The 15,393-nt window shown below is 40.4% G+C and overlaps 1 protein-coding gene across 2 annotated transcripts; it reads right to left on the bottom strand.

Moving 5' to 3' along the window:
• Positions 1-8,631: 8,631 nt before the first annotated feature.
• On the bottom strand, positions 8,632-13,730 carry LOC127499008 (zinc finger and BTB domain-containing protein 18.2-like). Of its 2 annotated transcripts, none has more exons than XM_051869059.1 (2): positions 13,574-13,730; positions 8,632-12,524 (listed from the first exon to the last, which is right to left on the bottom strand). In XM_051869059.1, exon 2 carries the CDS (start codon positions 12,505-12,507, stop codon positions 11,131-11,133), a length of 1,377 nt encoding a protein of 458 aa, XP_051725019.1. In that variant the 5' UTR covers positions 12,508-12,524; positions 13,574-13,730; the 3' UTR covers positions 8,632-11,130. The 2 variants fall into 2 exon arrangements, with proteins under 2 accessions (XP_051725019.1, XP_051725020.1); XM_051869060.1 differs by lacking the exon at positions 13,574-13,730 and adding an exon at positions 12,876-13,022.
• Positions 13,731-15,393: the final 1,663 nt, after the last annotated feature.

Below are 15,393 nucleotides of genomic sequence, written 5' to 3'. Positions count from 1 at the left end.
GCTGAATAAAAGAATTCATTTCTTTTAATAAACAATTTGTACTATTTGCAATTTGATCGAAACAAACCCCCCGCAATTAAAGGCACAATATGTAAGATTTTTGGATTAAAGTATCAAAAAACCACTAGAAGTGTTATATATTTTGTTGACTTGTGTACTTACATTATCCCAAATGTTTCCAAGAATGTTTAAATCCAAAGAAATAAGCAATTTTAACCATGACACGGACCATGTCCGTGCGTCGCCTATCAGTGACGTCACACCCACATTACCCTCGATTTCCGATTTTATTTTGTAGAAACCATGGAAACACCAAAGACGCTTTAATATATTGTGTTTTACTAGACAAGGGAACAACTGTTTGGATACATTTATAGACAGAAAACGAATCATCGTTATATAGCTCAACACGTTTAGTTTTGATTATATTACTTATCACCGAGCGAACGCTCAGAGTAATGTTATAACATCATTTTCAACACTCAAATGTATCTAATATGATAAACAGCGCTGCGTTACCCCACATACGTTTGACTGGAAGAAGCGGAAGCAGCGACTGTGACATAATAAAAGTCCCGCTGCTCTCGAGGCGTGTGTCGCATTCGTCTCTCATTAGCAGTCGCTCCAGCCCTGCTCTGCTTCATACTACAGTAATGTTAATAATCTCATCCATGAACATGATTTCTGCTCGAGTCCCGTCAGATTCTTTTCCCCTCCCATGATTCCACACTCAATTTCGGCATCATCAAGCTACGCCTGTTTTGAATTGGCGACCTCTAGTGGCGAAAAGTTACATATTGTGCCTTTAATACTGTATATCATTCATAATGTCTTTACTGCACATAACACTGTTTTTTGGCTTATATGACAAAACATTTCCTTTAATACATGTTATGTTTATGAATATTTAAATAATGTATTTATTTACATGCTCTCACTATTAAACATGCATCTCTTAAATCAGAGATCAAACGCCCCTGTCTGTGATACTCTAGTCCTGAAGATAGATCACCGAATAATGATGTAAATGTGGGTCTGATTCTTACTGAGTCTTATAATACTTTTACATCCTTTTTGAAGCTTGAAAACCTCTTTCATTTCATGAAAAGTCTTCGGAGCATCTCCTCCTGTGTCCCACAGGAGAAAGACATGAAGGTGAGTAAATGATTACAATACAGATCATGATATTAAGGGCAAGAGTTTTCATGCATGCTGTGGAGATGGGAAAGCAATCAGATGTTCCTCACGCTGCTCCTCTCTGTGTATATGGCGGTGTTCTTTTGTCTGTGGCTTCTCTGCAGCTGTCCAGACTTTCATCACGAGCGTTTTACTGTAAAAGGTCACAGACGTGGCTTCCGAGGCGGCTCCTCTTTCTCTGCGCCACATGCCAGGGACCCTGAAGGCCTGACGGGCCCTGCTGACTCCTGGACGGACTTAAGTCCAGGCGTGTGGCTCTGAATCCGGGAGCAGCTGTGCACAGAGAGACAGTGAGACACAGGCCTTCCTCGCTGATGCCACTGCTATAAATACGTGTGTGTAGCGAAGGAGTGACAGCTGTGCTTGAGCAGGATGGTGTTCGGCTGCTCCTCCATCAGCTCACATCACACAAGTTACTAATATCCTCCTTCTTACGCTCTACAATGTTCACGAGTCTTGAAAATGAGTTTGCCATGTGTAATTATCCACCATGATTCGAAGGTGTTCTGGTTGGTTGCTAACATTTTTTTTGAGTATTTATAGCTTGTTGATATAAAAATGTGTTTTCTTTCTGTTCTGAGTGGTTGTTAGAGTGATTCTTGCATTCTTGTATCAGCAATATAATAATGCTTACAACACATGAACAACAACCTAGCAACACCTTAGCAACCACTCAAAACAGCATAACAACCATCTAGCAACACCTTAACAATCAATCTGAACAGCTAGAAAATGCATTCTTGTATCAGCAATCTAATAATGCTCACAACACATGAACAACAACCTAGCAACACCTTAGCAACCACTCAGAACACAGTAACAACCACACAGCAACACCTTAACAATCACTCGGAACAGCTAGAAAATGTGTTATGGAGTTCTGAGTGGTTGCCAAGGTGTTGCTAGGTAGTAGTTCATTTGTTGTGAACATTATTAGATTGCTGATACAAGAATGCATTTTCTAGCTGTCCTGAGTGATTGTTAAGGTGTTGCTGGGTGGTTGTTATGGTGTTCTAAGTGGTGGTTAGGCTGTTCTGAGTGGTTTCTAAGGTGTTGCTAGGTGGTTGCTAAGGTGTTGTTCATTTGTCGTGAGCATTATTATATTGCTGATACAAGAATGCATTTTCTAGCTTTCCTGAGTGATTGTTAAGGTGTTGTGGGGTGGTTGTTTTGTTCTGATTGGTTGCTAAGGTGTTGCTAGGTTGTTCATGTGTTGTGAGCATTATTAGCTTGTTGATACAAGAATGCATTTTCTAGCTGTTCTGAGTGATCGTTAAGGTGTTGCTGGGTGGTTGATATGGTGTTCTGAGTGGTTGCTGGGTTGTTCTGAGTGGTTGCCAAGGTGTTGCTATGTTGTTGTTCATGCGTTGTGAGCATTATTAGATTGCTGATACAAGAATGCATTTTCTAGCTGTTCTGAGTGATCTTTAAGGTGTTGCTGGGTGGTTGATATGGTGTTCTGAGTGGTTGCCAAGGTGTTGCTACGTTGTTGTTCATGCGTTGTGAGCATTATTAGATTGTTGATACAAGAATGCATTGTCTAGCTGTTATGAGTGATTGTTAAGGTGTTGCTAGGTGGTTGTTATGGTGTTTTGAGTGATTGTTAGGCTGTTCTGAGTGGTTGCTAAGGTGTTGTTCATGTGTTGTGTGCATTATTAGTTTGTTGATACAAGAATGCATTTTCTAGCTGTTCTTGTTTTTGTTGGATACAGAGGATATACAAACATAAAAGTACCAAAAGGTACTGTGGTATTAACATAATTTTTAGGCAGGACTACATACTGTTCTTTGAAATATTTGTATGATTGTGCATGAATATAATAATCATATATGTTTTCTAGCTGTTCTGGGTGGTCGCTAGGGTGTTGCTGGGTGTTTTCTTTGGTGTTTTTTTTTATAGTTGCTATAAATATTTTTTTTATGATGGTGCATGAATATAATAATCATATGCGTTTTCTAGCTGTTCTGACTGGTTGCTAGGGTGTTCTGAGTGGTTTTTTAACGTTTTTTTTTTTTTTTTTTACATTGGCTTGTTACTTTGTTCAATAAAACACAGTTAATAAGAAAAAATGAGGATATACCAACTTAAAAGTATGGTACATTAACATCATTTTTAGGCGTGTACTACATGCTGTTCAATACACAATGTTGCATGAATATAACAATCATATGTGTTTTGTAGCTGTTCTGAGTGGTCGCTAGGGTGTTGCTAGAGTGTTCTGAGTGGTTACTAAGGTTTTTATACAGTAACTCATTCAGCTCATAGAAGCGCCACTAATGAGAAAAAACGAGTGTATGGTATTACCATGATTTCTGTACCATGTTAGGACTGTGGAATTTTCTAAAATACCTTGAAAATATGATGAATACTTGCATGAATACAATATCATGGTATTTATCAAAGTATCATAGTATGAACATCTCATACCATCACTGTATGACCCCACAGTGCTAATAAGGTGACATTGAGGATATAAGAGGATATATGAGGATTTGAAGTTAATTATATAAGACACAAAGGTCTCGTCTCTGACAGAGCGTTGCTCATTTTCCTGTTTTATGTGCATGAGTGTGTGTGTGTGTGTGTGTGTGTGAGGCTGCATCGCTCCTTTTCAAGTGTGACCACCTGTCTTTTGTTATGAAGTAAATAAATAAATAAACATGGCCAAGCACCAGATGTCCCCGGCCGTCCGTTCAGAGGTCAAGGTCTCCCACCGCTGGCCTTGCGAGGTGAAGACATCCAAGTTTCAACTTCACTTCTCCTACAAAGACTTCCTGTCGTCTGGGGAATACATGCAAATGTGCTAGCTGTGGTGAAATGGAAATTACATGAAGCTTTTTGATAAGCGAGGGCAAAACACACATCTAATTAAGTCAAAGAGACGACAGCGCGCTCATCAAAGAGTACAACTAGTCATGGCGTGCTTGTTTCTCATTTGCTAGTTGTCTAGTCCAGTCCTTCAACTGGTTTTATGCTCCAGATTTTATATTAGACGTCAAGTGGAGACCAGAATCATTTATGGCAGAAAATTAAATGTCCTTTTAATCAATAGAAATTAAAACATATGCAAAATTATGTGACATGACTGACCAAATATTTTAGTTTTACATTTACAAGATTTACAATAATTAATTTGAAATATTTCCCATATTGTTGTCTGGGTTGGATCTGCTTTTACTTTGTAGGGTTTTTGAGGATGAGGGCGTCTCACGAATGAGATTTGTGTACGTGTATCCATCTGTTTATTGTGTTGTTGTTATTGTATCATATTCAAGATGTGAATAGATTCATGTACTCTTAAAAATAAAACTTCTTTATTGGCACTGATGCTTCCATAAAGAACCCTGGAACCTTTTCATTCCACAAAAGTTTCTTTATTGTGTAAAAAGGTTGTTTAGATTATTAAAATGGTTCTTTTAAGAATTGTTCACTGAAAGGTTCTTCATGGAACCAAAAATGGTTCTTCTATGGCATTACTGTGGGAAAAAAACCTTTTAGAACCTTTATTTTGTAAGAGTGTATGTGTTTATGTTCTGCAATAAAAGAAGAAAAGTTTGATTGAACACAGCATGACCTTTGACATTAACATCAAAAAATACAGATTTTCTCCTCCCATTTAAAAGCAATTTATTAATGCACAATATATGGTTGGATATGTTTTATCATTACCATTTAACAAGGTGTTGCTAGGTGGTTGCTCACGTGTTGTATAGCATTTTCTAGCTGTTCTGAGTGATTGCTGGGGTTGCTGGGGTGTTCTGATTGGTTGCTAAGGTGTTGTTAGGTGGTTGCTCAAGTGTTGTGAACATTATTTGCTTGTTGATACAATAATGCATTTTCTAGCTGTTCTGAGTGGTTGCTAAGGTGTTGCTAGGGTGTTCTGAGTAGTTGCTGGGGTGTTCTGATTGGTTGCTAAGCTGTTGCTAGGTGGTTGCTCATGTGTTGTGAACATTATTAGCTTGTTGATACAAGAATAAATTTTCTAGCTGTTCAGAGTGATTGGTAAGGTGTTGCTGGGGGGTTGCTAGGGTGTTGTGAATGGTTGCTTGGGTGTTCTGAGTAGTTGCTAAGGTGTTGTTAGGTGGTTGCTCAAGTGTTTTGAGCATTATTTGCTTGTTGATACAATAATGCATTTTCTATCTGTTCTGAATGGTTGTTAAGGTGTTGCTGGGGGGTTGCTAGGGTGTTCTGAGTGGTTGCTGGGGTGTTCTGATTGGTTGCTCAAGTGTTGTGAACATTATTTGCTTGTTGATACAATAATGCATTTTCTATCTGTTCTGAATGGTTGTTAAGGTGTTGCTGGGGGGTTGCTAGGGTGTTCTGAGTGGTTGCTGGGGTGTTCTGATTGGTTGCTAAGGTGTTGTTAGGTGGTTGCTCAAGTGTTGTGAACATTATTTGCTTGTTGATACAATAATGCATTTTCTAGCTGTTCTGAGTGGTTGCTGGGGTGTTCTGATTGGTTGCTAAGGTGTTGCTAGGTGGTTGCTCACGTGTTGTGAGCATTATTAGCTTGTTGATAGAAGAATGCTTTTTCTAGCTGTTCTGAGTGATTGGTAAGGTGTTGCTGGGGGGTTGCTAGTGTGTTTTGATTGGTTGCTAAGATGTTGTTAGTTGGTTGCTCAAGTGTTGTGAGCATTATTAGCTTGTTGATACAAGAATACATTTTCTAGCTGTTCTGAGTGATTGCTAAGAAACACCATTACTAAGAAAAAAAAATCATATTCCAAGGTAAAGGTGTCGTGGTATTAACATGATTTTTAGGCATGGTACCATGTTAGGACTATATGCTGTTCTTTGAAATATAATATGTACAATGGTGCATGAATATAATAATCATCTGTGTTTTCTAGCTGTTCTGAGCGGTGCTAAGGCTTTTTGTGTCTTTACAGTAGCTCATTTAGCACATAAATACACCACTAATGAGAAAAAAATTGGTATTATCTTGATTTTTGTACCATATTAATGTTAAATAATGAGAAAGGGGTCGATATGCTTTATCACTACCCTCTAACAGTTTTTTCAGTGCTGTCCGACCCCATTAGAAACCACCACCGCTTTCTAATTTTATGACTGACCTCAGCCAGGTGAAATGTTAGTAGAATAAGCCGCAGTCCTCCTCCGGGCCTCCAGTTTAAATTCTTGAGTTTCTAGACGCGCCATCACACACCCTCATTTACACGTCATTCCCTTTAATCGGGTCTAACCCGTAACTACAGCGGTTCGCTGAGCTCCAGGGCAGAACTTGAGAGGTGTAGCGGACAATAGACACACTGAACTACTAACCGCAGACAAAAGAGTCGGCGGTAGATGGGGGTCGTTCTCTCGGAGCGTGTGGTCTCGATGGGGGCAGGGCCATGGGAATCACATCACGAGCAGCTGGATTTCTTTACATGTGCAGTCGGAGAATAATTAGGATCTCGCTCGCTAAGAAAATGACCAGTGAATTGGCTTTGAGATTCCGAATTAGCCACGCATTTCTTTTCCTGCGTGAATTGTTTGTTTGCTCAGAATGCAAATGAGCGTCCAGTCGAAGGAGGCGTTCTTTCATTGAGGAAATGCTGAACGAGGAAGTCAAACAAGTTGAACACGAAAAACGGAATAAAGTTGCAGGTTCACTCTACACTGCACCTGCTTTATATCTAGTTTGTGTGTGTGTGTGTGTGTGTGTGTGATATTCCCTCCCCTTCCACATCATCTGTATTCAGGAGAAGCTGCAGTGTTTTCTGTACACAAATCCACACCGACAGACGACTGACGTGAAACTCCTTGGAAATACGTTTGAGGTCATTCATCCCTTGTTCCCAACGGGTTTCCACGACTTTTCCACACTTTTAGAAGAAAAGGTTCTATATAGAACCTTAAAATGGTTCCGTCAGGCGCATTATATTAGCTACAGAACCTTTTAGCGGTTCCCGATAATTTTATGGATTTGGTTTTAATTAATTAACTTTAATGTTTAATTTTAAATCAATTTTATGAATTAAACAGCTTATACACATACTTTATCACTAGGGGAAAAAATGACATAGCTAACCATTAAACGTGAATGTATTATGCAATCTTTTAAAACATTTCTCCTTATAGAACTTTTTTGGTTTTTGGTTTTCTAAGAGTGACCTGAGATTTTTTTAAAAATTCATGTTAAAAATCACACTCAAAAAGAGCAATACAATAATTGAGCTGAGAGGAAGCCGTGAACTAATTACACTCTAAAAAACATTGGGTTGTTTTCAACCCAAGGGCTGGGTAAATATAGGACAGAACACGTTAGGTTCATTTTACCCAGCAAATTGGGTTGTTTATTTAACCCAGAATAATGGGTTGATTTATTTTACTGTAATACTAGCTTATTTTTTCTTTTAATTCATACATGAATTAATGTTTACGGATTAACTTCCTCTCAATTTTTTTTTATAGTATAGCATATTTTATATCGTTTTTAAGCTCGTTTAACAAATATTAGAAGTAAAAATGAAACATTTACAAGTAATTCAAGTGTAATCGACCAGTTTCTGTTGTCCCGTTTCCACCGTAACGGCGCTGGATCTCGTGCCGGAGATGGCTCGCGTTCGGCGGGGGAACTGATAACTTTAGACCGCCGCCTGCGTTTCACTCGTAGCTGAGAAATGCTGTGACTGACTCCGGCATAACCTGTCCATAAATAATCAGTGTACAATTCTGAGAATATTTTACCGTCCTAAGTATTTATATTCTGTATCTTTTTGAATAAATCGAAATGTTATGCAATTGGCATCAGGCGTTTCCATCACGGAAAAGACCGACGCGACACTCGTTTAGGTGACTGACATCGCGCCCCTTTGCATAAAATTAAACGATATACAGAAGAATAACGAATTTTTAGATAAAATAAAACGTACACAAACCTGTATTTTACCGAAGACATGCACCAATTTGACGGAGCTGCACTGCTCTCTCCTGAAGAGGTGCAAAAAGCCCGCGATAAATAACTCAACCCCTGGGTTATTAGGTCTGACCCAGGAGCTGGGTAACATAAAAACCACCCAAACACTGGAAAAATAACCCCAAAAAATGACTAATAAGGCTCAACCCATGACTTGAATAGAAGTGCTGGTTGCCTTAAATTTTTGAGTTCACTAAAATTAAAAAATTGAGTTAATACAATGAAGGCGATTGGTTTAATCAACAGAAACTCAAACTATTATGTTATCTGAACCACATTAATTACTGAAGTTGATTTGACAAAAGAAAAAATGTTGTGATAAATCACGAAAATAATTTTTTACAGTGTGATCGAAATTTCTAAGATTTTAGCAATTTTCATACCTTTTCTAGGAAATTTTAAAGGTGCTGGAAATGTCCAGGTTTTTTGATCATTTTGAAGATTCTTAATCTTCAGTCATGCAATGTCGCTTGAACGTCATTGTTTAAAAAAAAAAAGACAAACACAGTAATTCCACAGAAAATGTTGTTTAATCTACGCTTAAGCTAAATAAAGATCTAGATAAAGATTGTCACATCTTCACAGCACAAACAAATGGGCACAAAAGTCAAATGTGTCCGAAGAAGGAAACAAGGAAAGAAAGAAAGAAAAAAAGCAAGCGCACACAAACAGAGAATCAAAATAAATTACCAAAGAATTCCAAGCAAATTCAAAATCAAACAGATTGTCATCTACATTCACTAAAAGACTCACAACGAAGCTTTTGTTTCCTATAAAATATGTTTTTTGTTTATCAAAAAATTATATTACATCTAATGGCACTTCTACAAAGTCTATTAAAAAGTCTCAACTTAGTATCATCTTTCATTTTACAAGTCAAAATTCTGAGATACAGTAAAATTCTGCACAAGAAACAAACCAATAAATATTACTTATGATTATACAATTTCACAGTCTGAACCTTAGAAGACAATAATCCAGTATTAATGTACATATACAGACTGAAGTGAGAAACACACCTGTCATCTTTAAATCATTATTACTGTCACTGAAAATCTGACAGTAAAGTAGCGTGATATGTGTTTACAAACAGCCCGAATCATTCTCTCTTCTTACTGTCCATGATTATAAGTTATTATTGCATTCATATATTGGCTGAATGTTGCTTTGAACATCTTGTCAAAGTTGTGATCATGTAAATACATCAAAATAAAGAGAAAAGAAGTATAAAAACATTCACTGAAATCCACAAATCAACTAAATTACCAGCATGTGAAATCTTCTGTTAAGGATTTACTTGCTCACAAACTCCAGTGTAATAATTATTTTGCACAGAACTGAAAATACAAACAAACAAAATTAGATTTGTCCAACAAACGTGCAAGAACACTGATCTCAATAAAGGATCGAGTGTGAACAAATGAAGCACGTCCCTCGACAGATGATGCACGGTTGTTTTAATATGTAAGAAATATCATTATTGTGGGTCTTTCAGGTAGATTATTAGTCTTCAGGTCATTCAGATGTTTGTGCTTGTGAACCAAACAGTTCTTTCCCTCAGAAACGAGGAAACAACGACAGCGATTTTAACGTCGGCTACAGCTGGAAGACTGTCTTGTCAGTGTGAAAAACTGCAGAGTTCAGTCATACTATACTCCAGACGAAATGTGACAAGGATTTGATAAATAAAATACATATTTACAATAAATACATAGTTAGAAATAGCAGCCTACAGTATATGAGTGTTGTATCTATCACAGAAGTGCTTGATAGTCAAACTTCATTCGATAAGCATGATGAAATCAGGTACTCACATACAGCAACTGATCGATTATCCCAATATTAGAGAGCAAATATCAGCACAATCATGTTCTATGCTTTAAATGTCAAGTCTAGAGTAAACCCTGAACCAAAAAACAAACTAATAAATAACTAATCAAGTTTATCAGGACCGATGAAACGTACAGCATAACGTGGATTTTTTTTTTTTTTAGTGCTAGTTATTGTTACTACATAAACATTCTGTCCTAGTGAAGCGTTCAAAGTCAAGAAAACACCTTCAAAACGGCCTCACGTCGATTCAGTCAGCAGTGGTTCAACCATATGTCTGTTTGCAGAAATATATAACAAATCAAAACAAAGAAAACAGTAGATGTTAGCGAAATAAAGAATCAATGTTTTTCAGATATTAGTATTAACTCAGCTAGTCCTTCATTCCCTCTAAACTCCGACCGCCATCAAGATTTGATGAGGGTTGATTCTTTCTTTTTTATGAGGACACAACTAAATATCTCTAGTTTTCAAAGAAAAATGTCGTAATTCTGACTGACAGTAGCTTTAAAAGGCAAATAAACGTCACTTTAAATGTTGGCAAGTGCAGAACCTTCGGTGACGAAGCCCTTCAGGAGACAAAAAGCGCACAAAACTTCTGCATAACAAACTGTAACAGCTTATAGAAATAAAATCTGCCTGTCTGTACTTCAGGTATTTGTGTGTGTGTGTGTGTGTGTGTGTGTGAATGAGTTTGTGTGTGTCAATAAGAGAGTGTGTGTGTGTGTGAGATTATGCACAAATCAATGAAATCATCAACCATACAGTACATCTTCAAAACGTAATTATGATCAAGTAATTTGTAATAAATTACAGCAGATATGAAACCAAATCTTCTGGACGGAGCTGCAGAACTGTTTTATCAGTGCATTGCATGTGTATATATGTGTGTGTGTGTGTGTGTGTTTATGTATATATGTATATGTATGTATATATGTGTGTGTGTATATATTATATATATATATGCATGTATGTGTGTGTTTGCGTGTGTTTATATATTTATACATGAGATGTCAAAGTCCCAAGTGCATCAAATTGTTGATTGCTGGAGACACAATTGTGTCAATAAAGAAATTTTCTGCCAATTGCAAAATACTGGATACTATTATTATTATTACTGATAATAGCCTGCCTCAAGCCTGTTCATTATAACCGCTGATTGCACCATCATGAGCTTCAGTTATCCAATAGCCAGTGTTTTGACGAGGCCGCAGTGAAACTTGCGTATGTGCCGGTACAGATCTCCCGACTGCGTGAAGCGCCGCTCGCACCACTTGCAGGCGTGCGGTTTCTCTCGCGTGTGCACCACGGCGTGCCGGCTCAAGTTGTGCGAGTACTGGAAGCTCTTCCCGCACTGGCCGCAGGTGTACGGCTTCTCGCCGGAGTGCGTGCGCTCGTGCCGCTTGAGCGTGTACATGCAGGAGAAGGTCTTGCCGCACTGCGAGCAGGTGGGGACGGAGCCGTCGGGTGAGAGCTTGGCGCGCACGCCGTCCTTCTCCCGGAAATGCGAGCTGAGGTGCAGCTGCAGTACGTGCGGGCTCGGGAAAACCTTACTGCATAGCGGACACACGCAGACTTGTCGCCCGCCCGGCGGGAGGAGAACCCCGCTGGAGGTGGAGATGTCCGAGGATGCTAGGTCGTCCTCATCCTCGCCCTCGCTGTCTCCGAGCTGGCGCTCCGAACGCACGCGCAACTCCTCCTCCACTTCCATCAGATCGTCCTCCGGAGGGAGCAGGGCAGCAGCGGCCTTGTTTCCGGGGAAAAGTTCAGCGAACCCTGTCACCACCGAGCTCCTGGCGCTATTCCCAAAGCGCTGGCTCTCCGGGCTCACCGGATCACCGTCCTCCTGCTCTGACAGCAAGTCATGTTCGTCTTTAACAAGTGGCTCGGTGCCCTGCTGCTGGCTGTCGAGGGCCAGCTGTCCCGAGACGTAGGAGGGGTGGAAGGCGTCTCGGCTCGACAGAGGCTTGAAAGACAAATCCAGCGCGCAGTCCGTGTCATCCGACGCCCGGGACCTCTGGGACACGGGGACGGCTGAACTACTGACATCAGCTTTTGTTTTTCCAGCTGTTCGGACACAGGCCTCGGCCTCTGCTGACACATAATTGACACCTACAAGGTCCGGGTGACCGTTCGCCTTCTGCCCGTCGCAATCTGCGCGCGCGTCCTCCTGAAGCGCAGTCCCGTCGCACACCTCCTTATCCTTCAACTTTCCCTTGCACACTTTGACGATGTCGTACATGTGCAGGTAGCTGGCGGCAGCCAGGACGTCCTCCACGGGCAGACTGCTGAACTCCAGTTTCCCCTCATACATAAATTCAAGCAGCGAGCCGAAAGCCGGCGCCGTCACAATGTCACTGTTCAAATGCACAACGTCCCTTTTGTCCAGCTGGTCCCTGTAGAAGAGGTGGAAGTACATGCTGCAGGAGGCCAGCACGGCTCGGTGCGCTTTGAATCTCGTCTCCCCGACCAGCACGGTGCAGTCGCAGAGGAAACCTTGCCGTCTCTGCTGACTCAGGCACTGCAGTAACTGGCGGCTATGGTCTGGGAACTCCATTCTTATGCCCGGGGAACCTGCCGGAAAACAGGAAAAACTGGATGTTAAATAAACGCTGGGTAGCCATTCACTTAACGACGCATCTACAGGCCGCTGGAGACGAACAAAAGTAGACCCAACCCGTGCCTGGTGCGTTAAAAACGCACAACTTGCGAGCTGCTTTTCCTTTTGAGCACAACAAATGTTTCAGTCAACGTCTAATGCAACAAAAGTTGTGTTTCTACAAAGAAAAATCTTTTATCTCACTTCTAATTCAACATACAAGCCACTGAACACACGTTAAAACCAAGTTGTGCTGAATATCAGCTGTCAAAAATAGTCAAGCAACCTGTTATGCTCTTGTTAAACTAATGCCAGCATCAACATACCCTCTTCTATATCAGCGCTCAGACAAGTTCAGTTTGAGCTTCCCATCAAACAGCAGCAGTGAATGAATCCAGTCATGCGCAGACAACACCTCACATCTCCAAACACCAGGAAAACACAGCTAAAACATGACGAACGCCATAAACTAAGAGAAAAGAACAGCTCCAGAGCAGCAGAAGACTGAACGCTGCCGATCGTCCATGTGAGCGGAAAGAAAGAGTGTGTGTGTGTGTGTGTGTGTGTGAGAGAGAGATCTGGTAGAGTCAGCTGCTCTGACATCAGCCTCAAATCTCCAGCTGTGTCTTTATGCCATATGTTCCTCTGAGGAACCTCAAACTTCTCTGACTTTATGCGTTTTAACACGTTATAATTACAATATGATCCAGACAGACAGACGCGTCGCACTGATATTAAAGTTTCTCTGAAGCGCGAACGAGCTCGTGACAGGACACTTTTGTTTTAAAAACAACTCGAGTAAAGCGCTCGAACAAGATTAGGTATTACGCATAACTTTTACGCGTCTTCTTTGATTCTTTAATCAACGCCAACACATTTCACAAGCCGATGTCGCTCGGATCGCACGTTATAAACTCCGATCTCGTGAGGAGCGGCAGCGGAACTCGCGGATCAAACGCGCCGCGCGCTGATACAATGTGTCACATTCAGCTGCATGTAAGTCCACATCAAAGCTCATACTCACTGTCGTGTCCTCAGATGGACCCGCGTGCGCTCATGGTGTGAGTCCAGATGTTGTTGGAGTCTCTGTTTCTATTCCACAGCGCGATTCGAGTCTGGTGCGCATGAAGCACTCTGCGCTGCGCGTGTGTTTGTGTGTGTGTGTGTGTGTGTCAAGCAGGTTGTTAATGGTCCAGTCTCGCGATATCACCAGTGTACTGTACTTCAGGACAAACTCACACTGGGGCAGTAAGTAGCAGTGTTCACTTAAAAGACAGCTGTGCTACTCATTCTACATTTATAACAGCTTATTCACTCTAAAAAAATGATTGGGTTAAAAACAACCCAAGTTGGGTTGAAAATGGACAAACCCAGCGGTTGGGTTGTTTTGGTGTGCTGGGCAGTTTTATTTAACTCAACTATTGTTTAAAAATTACTATATGTCTGTTATGGCTTAAAATGAACCCAAAATATGTTGGAAATTAAAAATCAGACACATAATTACTAGAGGAAACAATAATAATCAAAAGGTGAACATTTATTAATAAGCATTTTAATGAATGTTTATTATTTAATTATTATTCATTAAACTTAATAAATGTTCATTTCCAACATACTTTGGGTTTATTTTACGCAATAATACAGTCATTTTTAAACAATAGTTGAGTTAAATAAAACTACCCAGGAGGTTGGGTCAAACATTTAACCCAATCGCTGGGTCAAAACATCCCAATAGCTGGGTTAAAACAACCCAATCGCTGGGTCAAAACAACCCAATCGCTGGGTCAAAACATCCCAATCGCTGGGTCAAAACAACCCAGTCGCTGGGTCAAAACATCCCAATCGCTGGGTCAAAACATCCCAATCGCTGGGTCAAAACATCCCAATCCCTGGGTCAAAACATCCCAATCACTGGGTTAAAAACATCCCAATCGCTGGGTCAAAACAACCCAGTCGCTGGGTCAAAACATCCCAATCCCTGGGTCAAAACATCCCAATCACTGGGTTAAAAAAATCCCAATCGCTGGGTCAAAACATCCCAGTCGCTGGGTGAAAACATCCCAATCACTGGGTTAAAAAAATCCCAATCGCTGGGTCAAAACATCCCAATCGCTGGGTCAAAACATCCCAGTCGCTGGGTCAAAACATCCCAATCGCTGGGTCAAAACATCCCAGTCGCTGGGTCAAAACATCCCAATCGCTGGGTCAAAACATCCCAGTCGCTGGGTCAAAACATCCCAATCGCTGGGTGAAAACATCCCAATCGCTGGGTTAAAACATCCCAACCGCTGGGTTAAAACAACCCAATCTCTGGGTCAAAACATCCCAATCGCTGGGTCAAAACAACCCAACCGCTGGGTTTGTCCATTTTCAACCCAACTTGGGTTGTTTTTAACTTTTTCAACTTGGGTCGTTTATATATATATATATATTTTATATATGTTTATTACTTATGTTTTTGGGTTTGTATTTTTTTTAAACAAGATTGCTTAGATTAGAACAAAAGCTGAAAATAAAGAGACTTTTGCAAATACAAAGTGAGGTGAAGAGGAACTTAATGTAAAGAGCATCAATATGAGACTTTTCCCTTTCTCTAGAAAATGAAGTGTTTTTCTGGAGAGGGCTCTAGATGGTTGAGCTGCTAAAGTTATTTTTAAGATTCCAGATTGCGACTGTCCTCACAAACCCGTCCAGCCTAAATGCATTCCACTCTTTCAATACATTTAAGTGTATAATTAGAGGCCTTTTGAGAAGCTGCCCCCTCCTTCTGTGTTCATTGTTGAAGCGCTGATTTGTTGTGTGCTGAGAGAGAGTTTGCTGGGATCTAATCGAAGCTAATCCTGC

The sequence above is a fragment of the Ctenopharyngodon idella genome, chromosome 17 (genome assembly GCF_019924925.1).
Source record: "Ctenopharyngodon idella isolate HZGC_01 chromosome 17, HZGC01, whole genome shotgun sequence".
Classification (NCBI taxonomy): Eukaryota; Metazoa; Chordata; class Actinopteri; order Cypriniformes; family Xenocyprididae; genus Ctenopharyngodon; species Ctenopharyngodon idella.
This window is presented reverse-complemented; position numbering and strand designations above follow the sequence as displayed.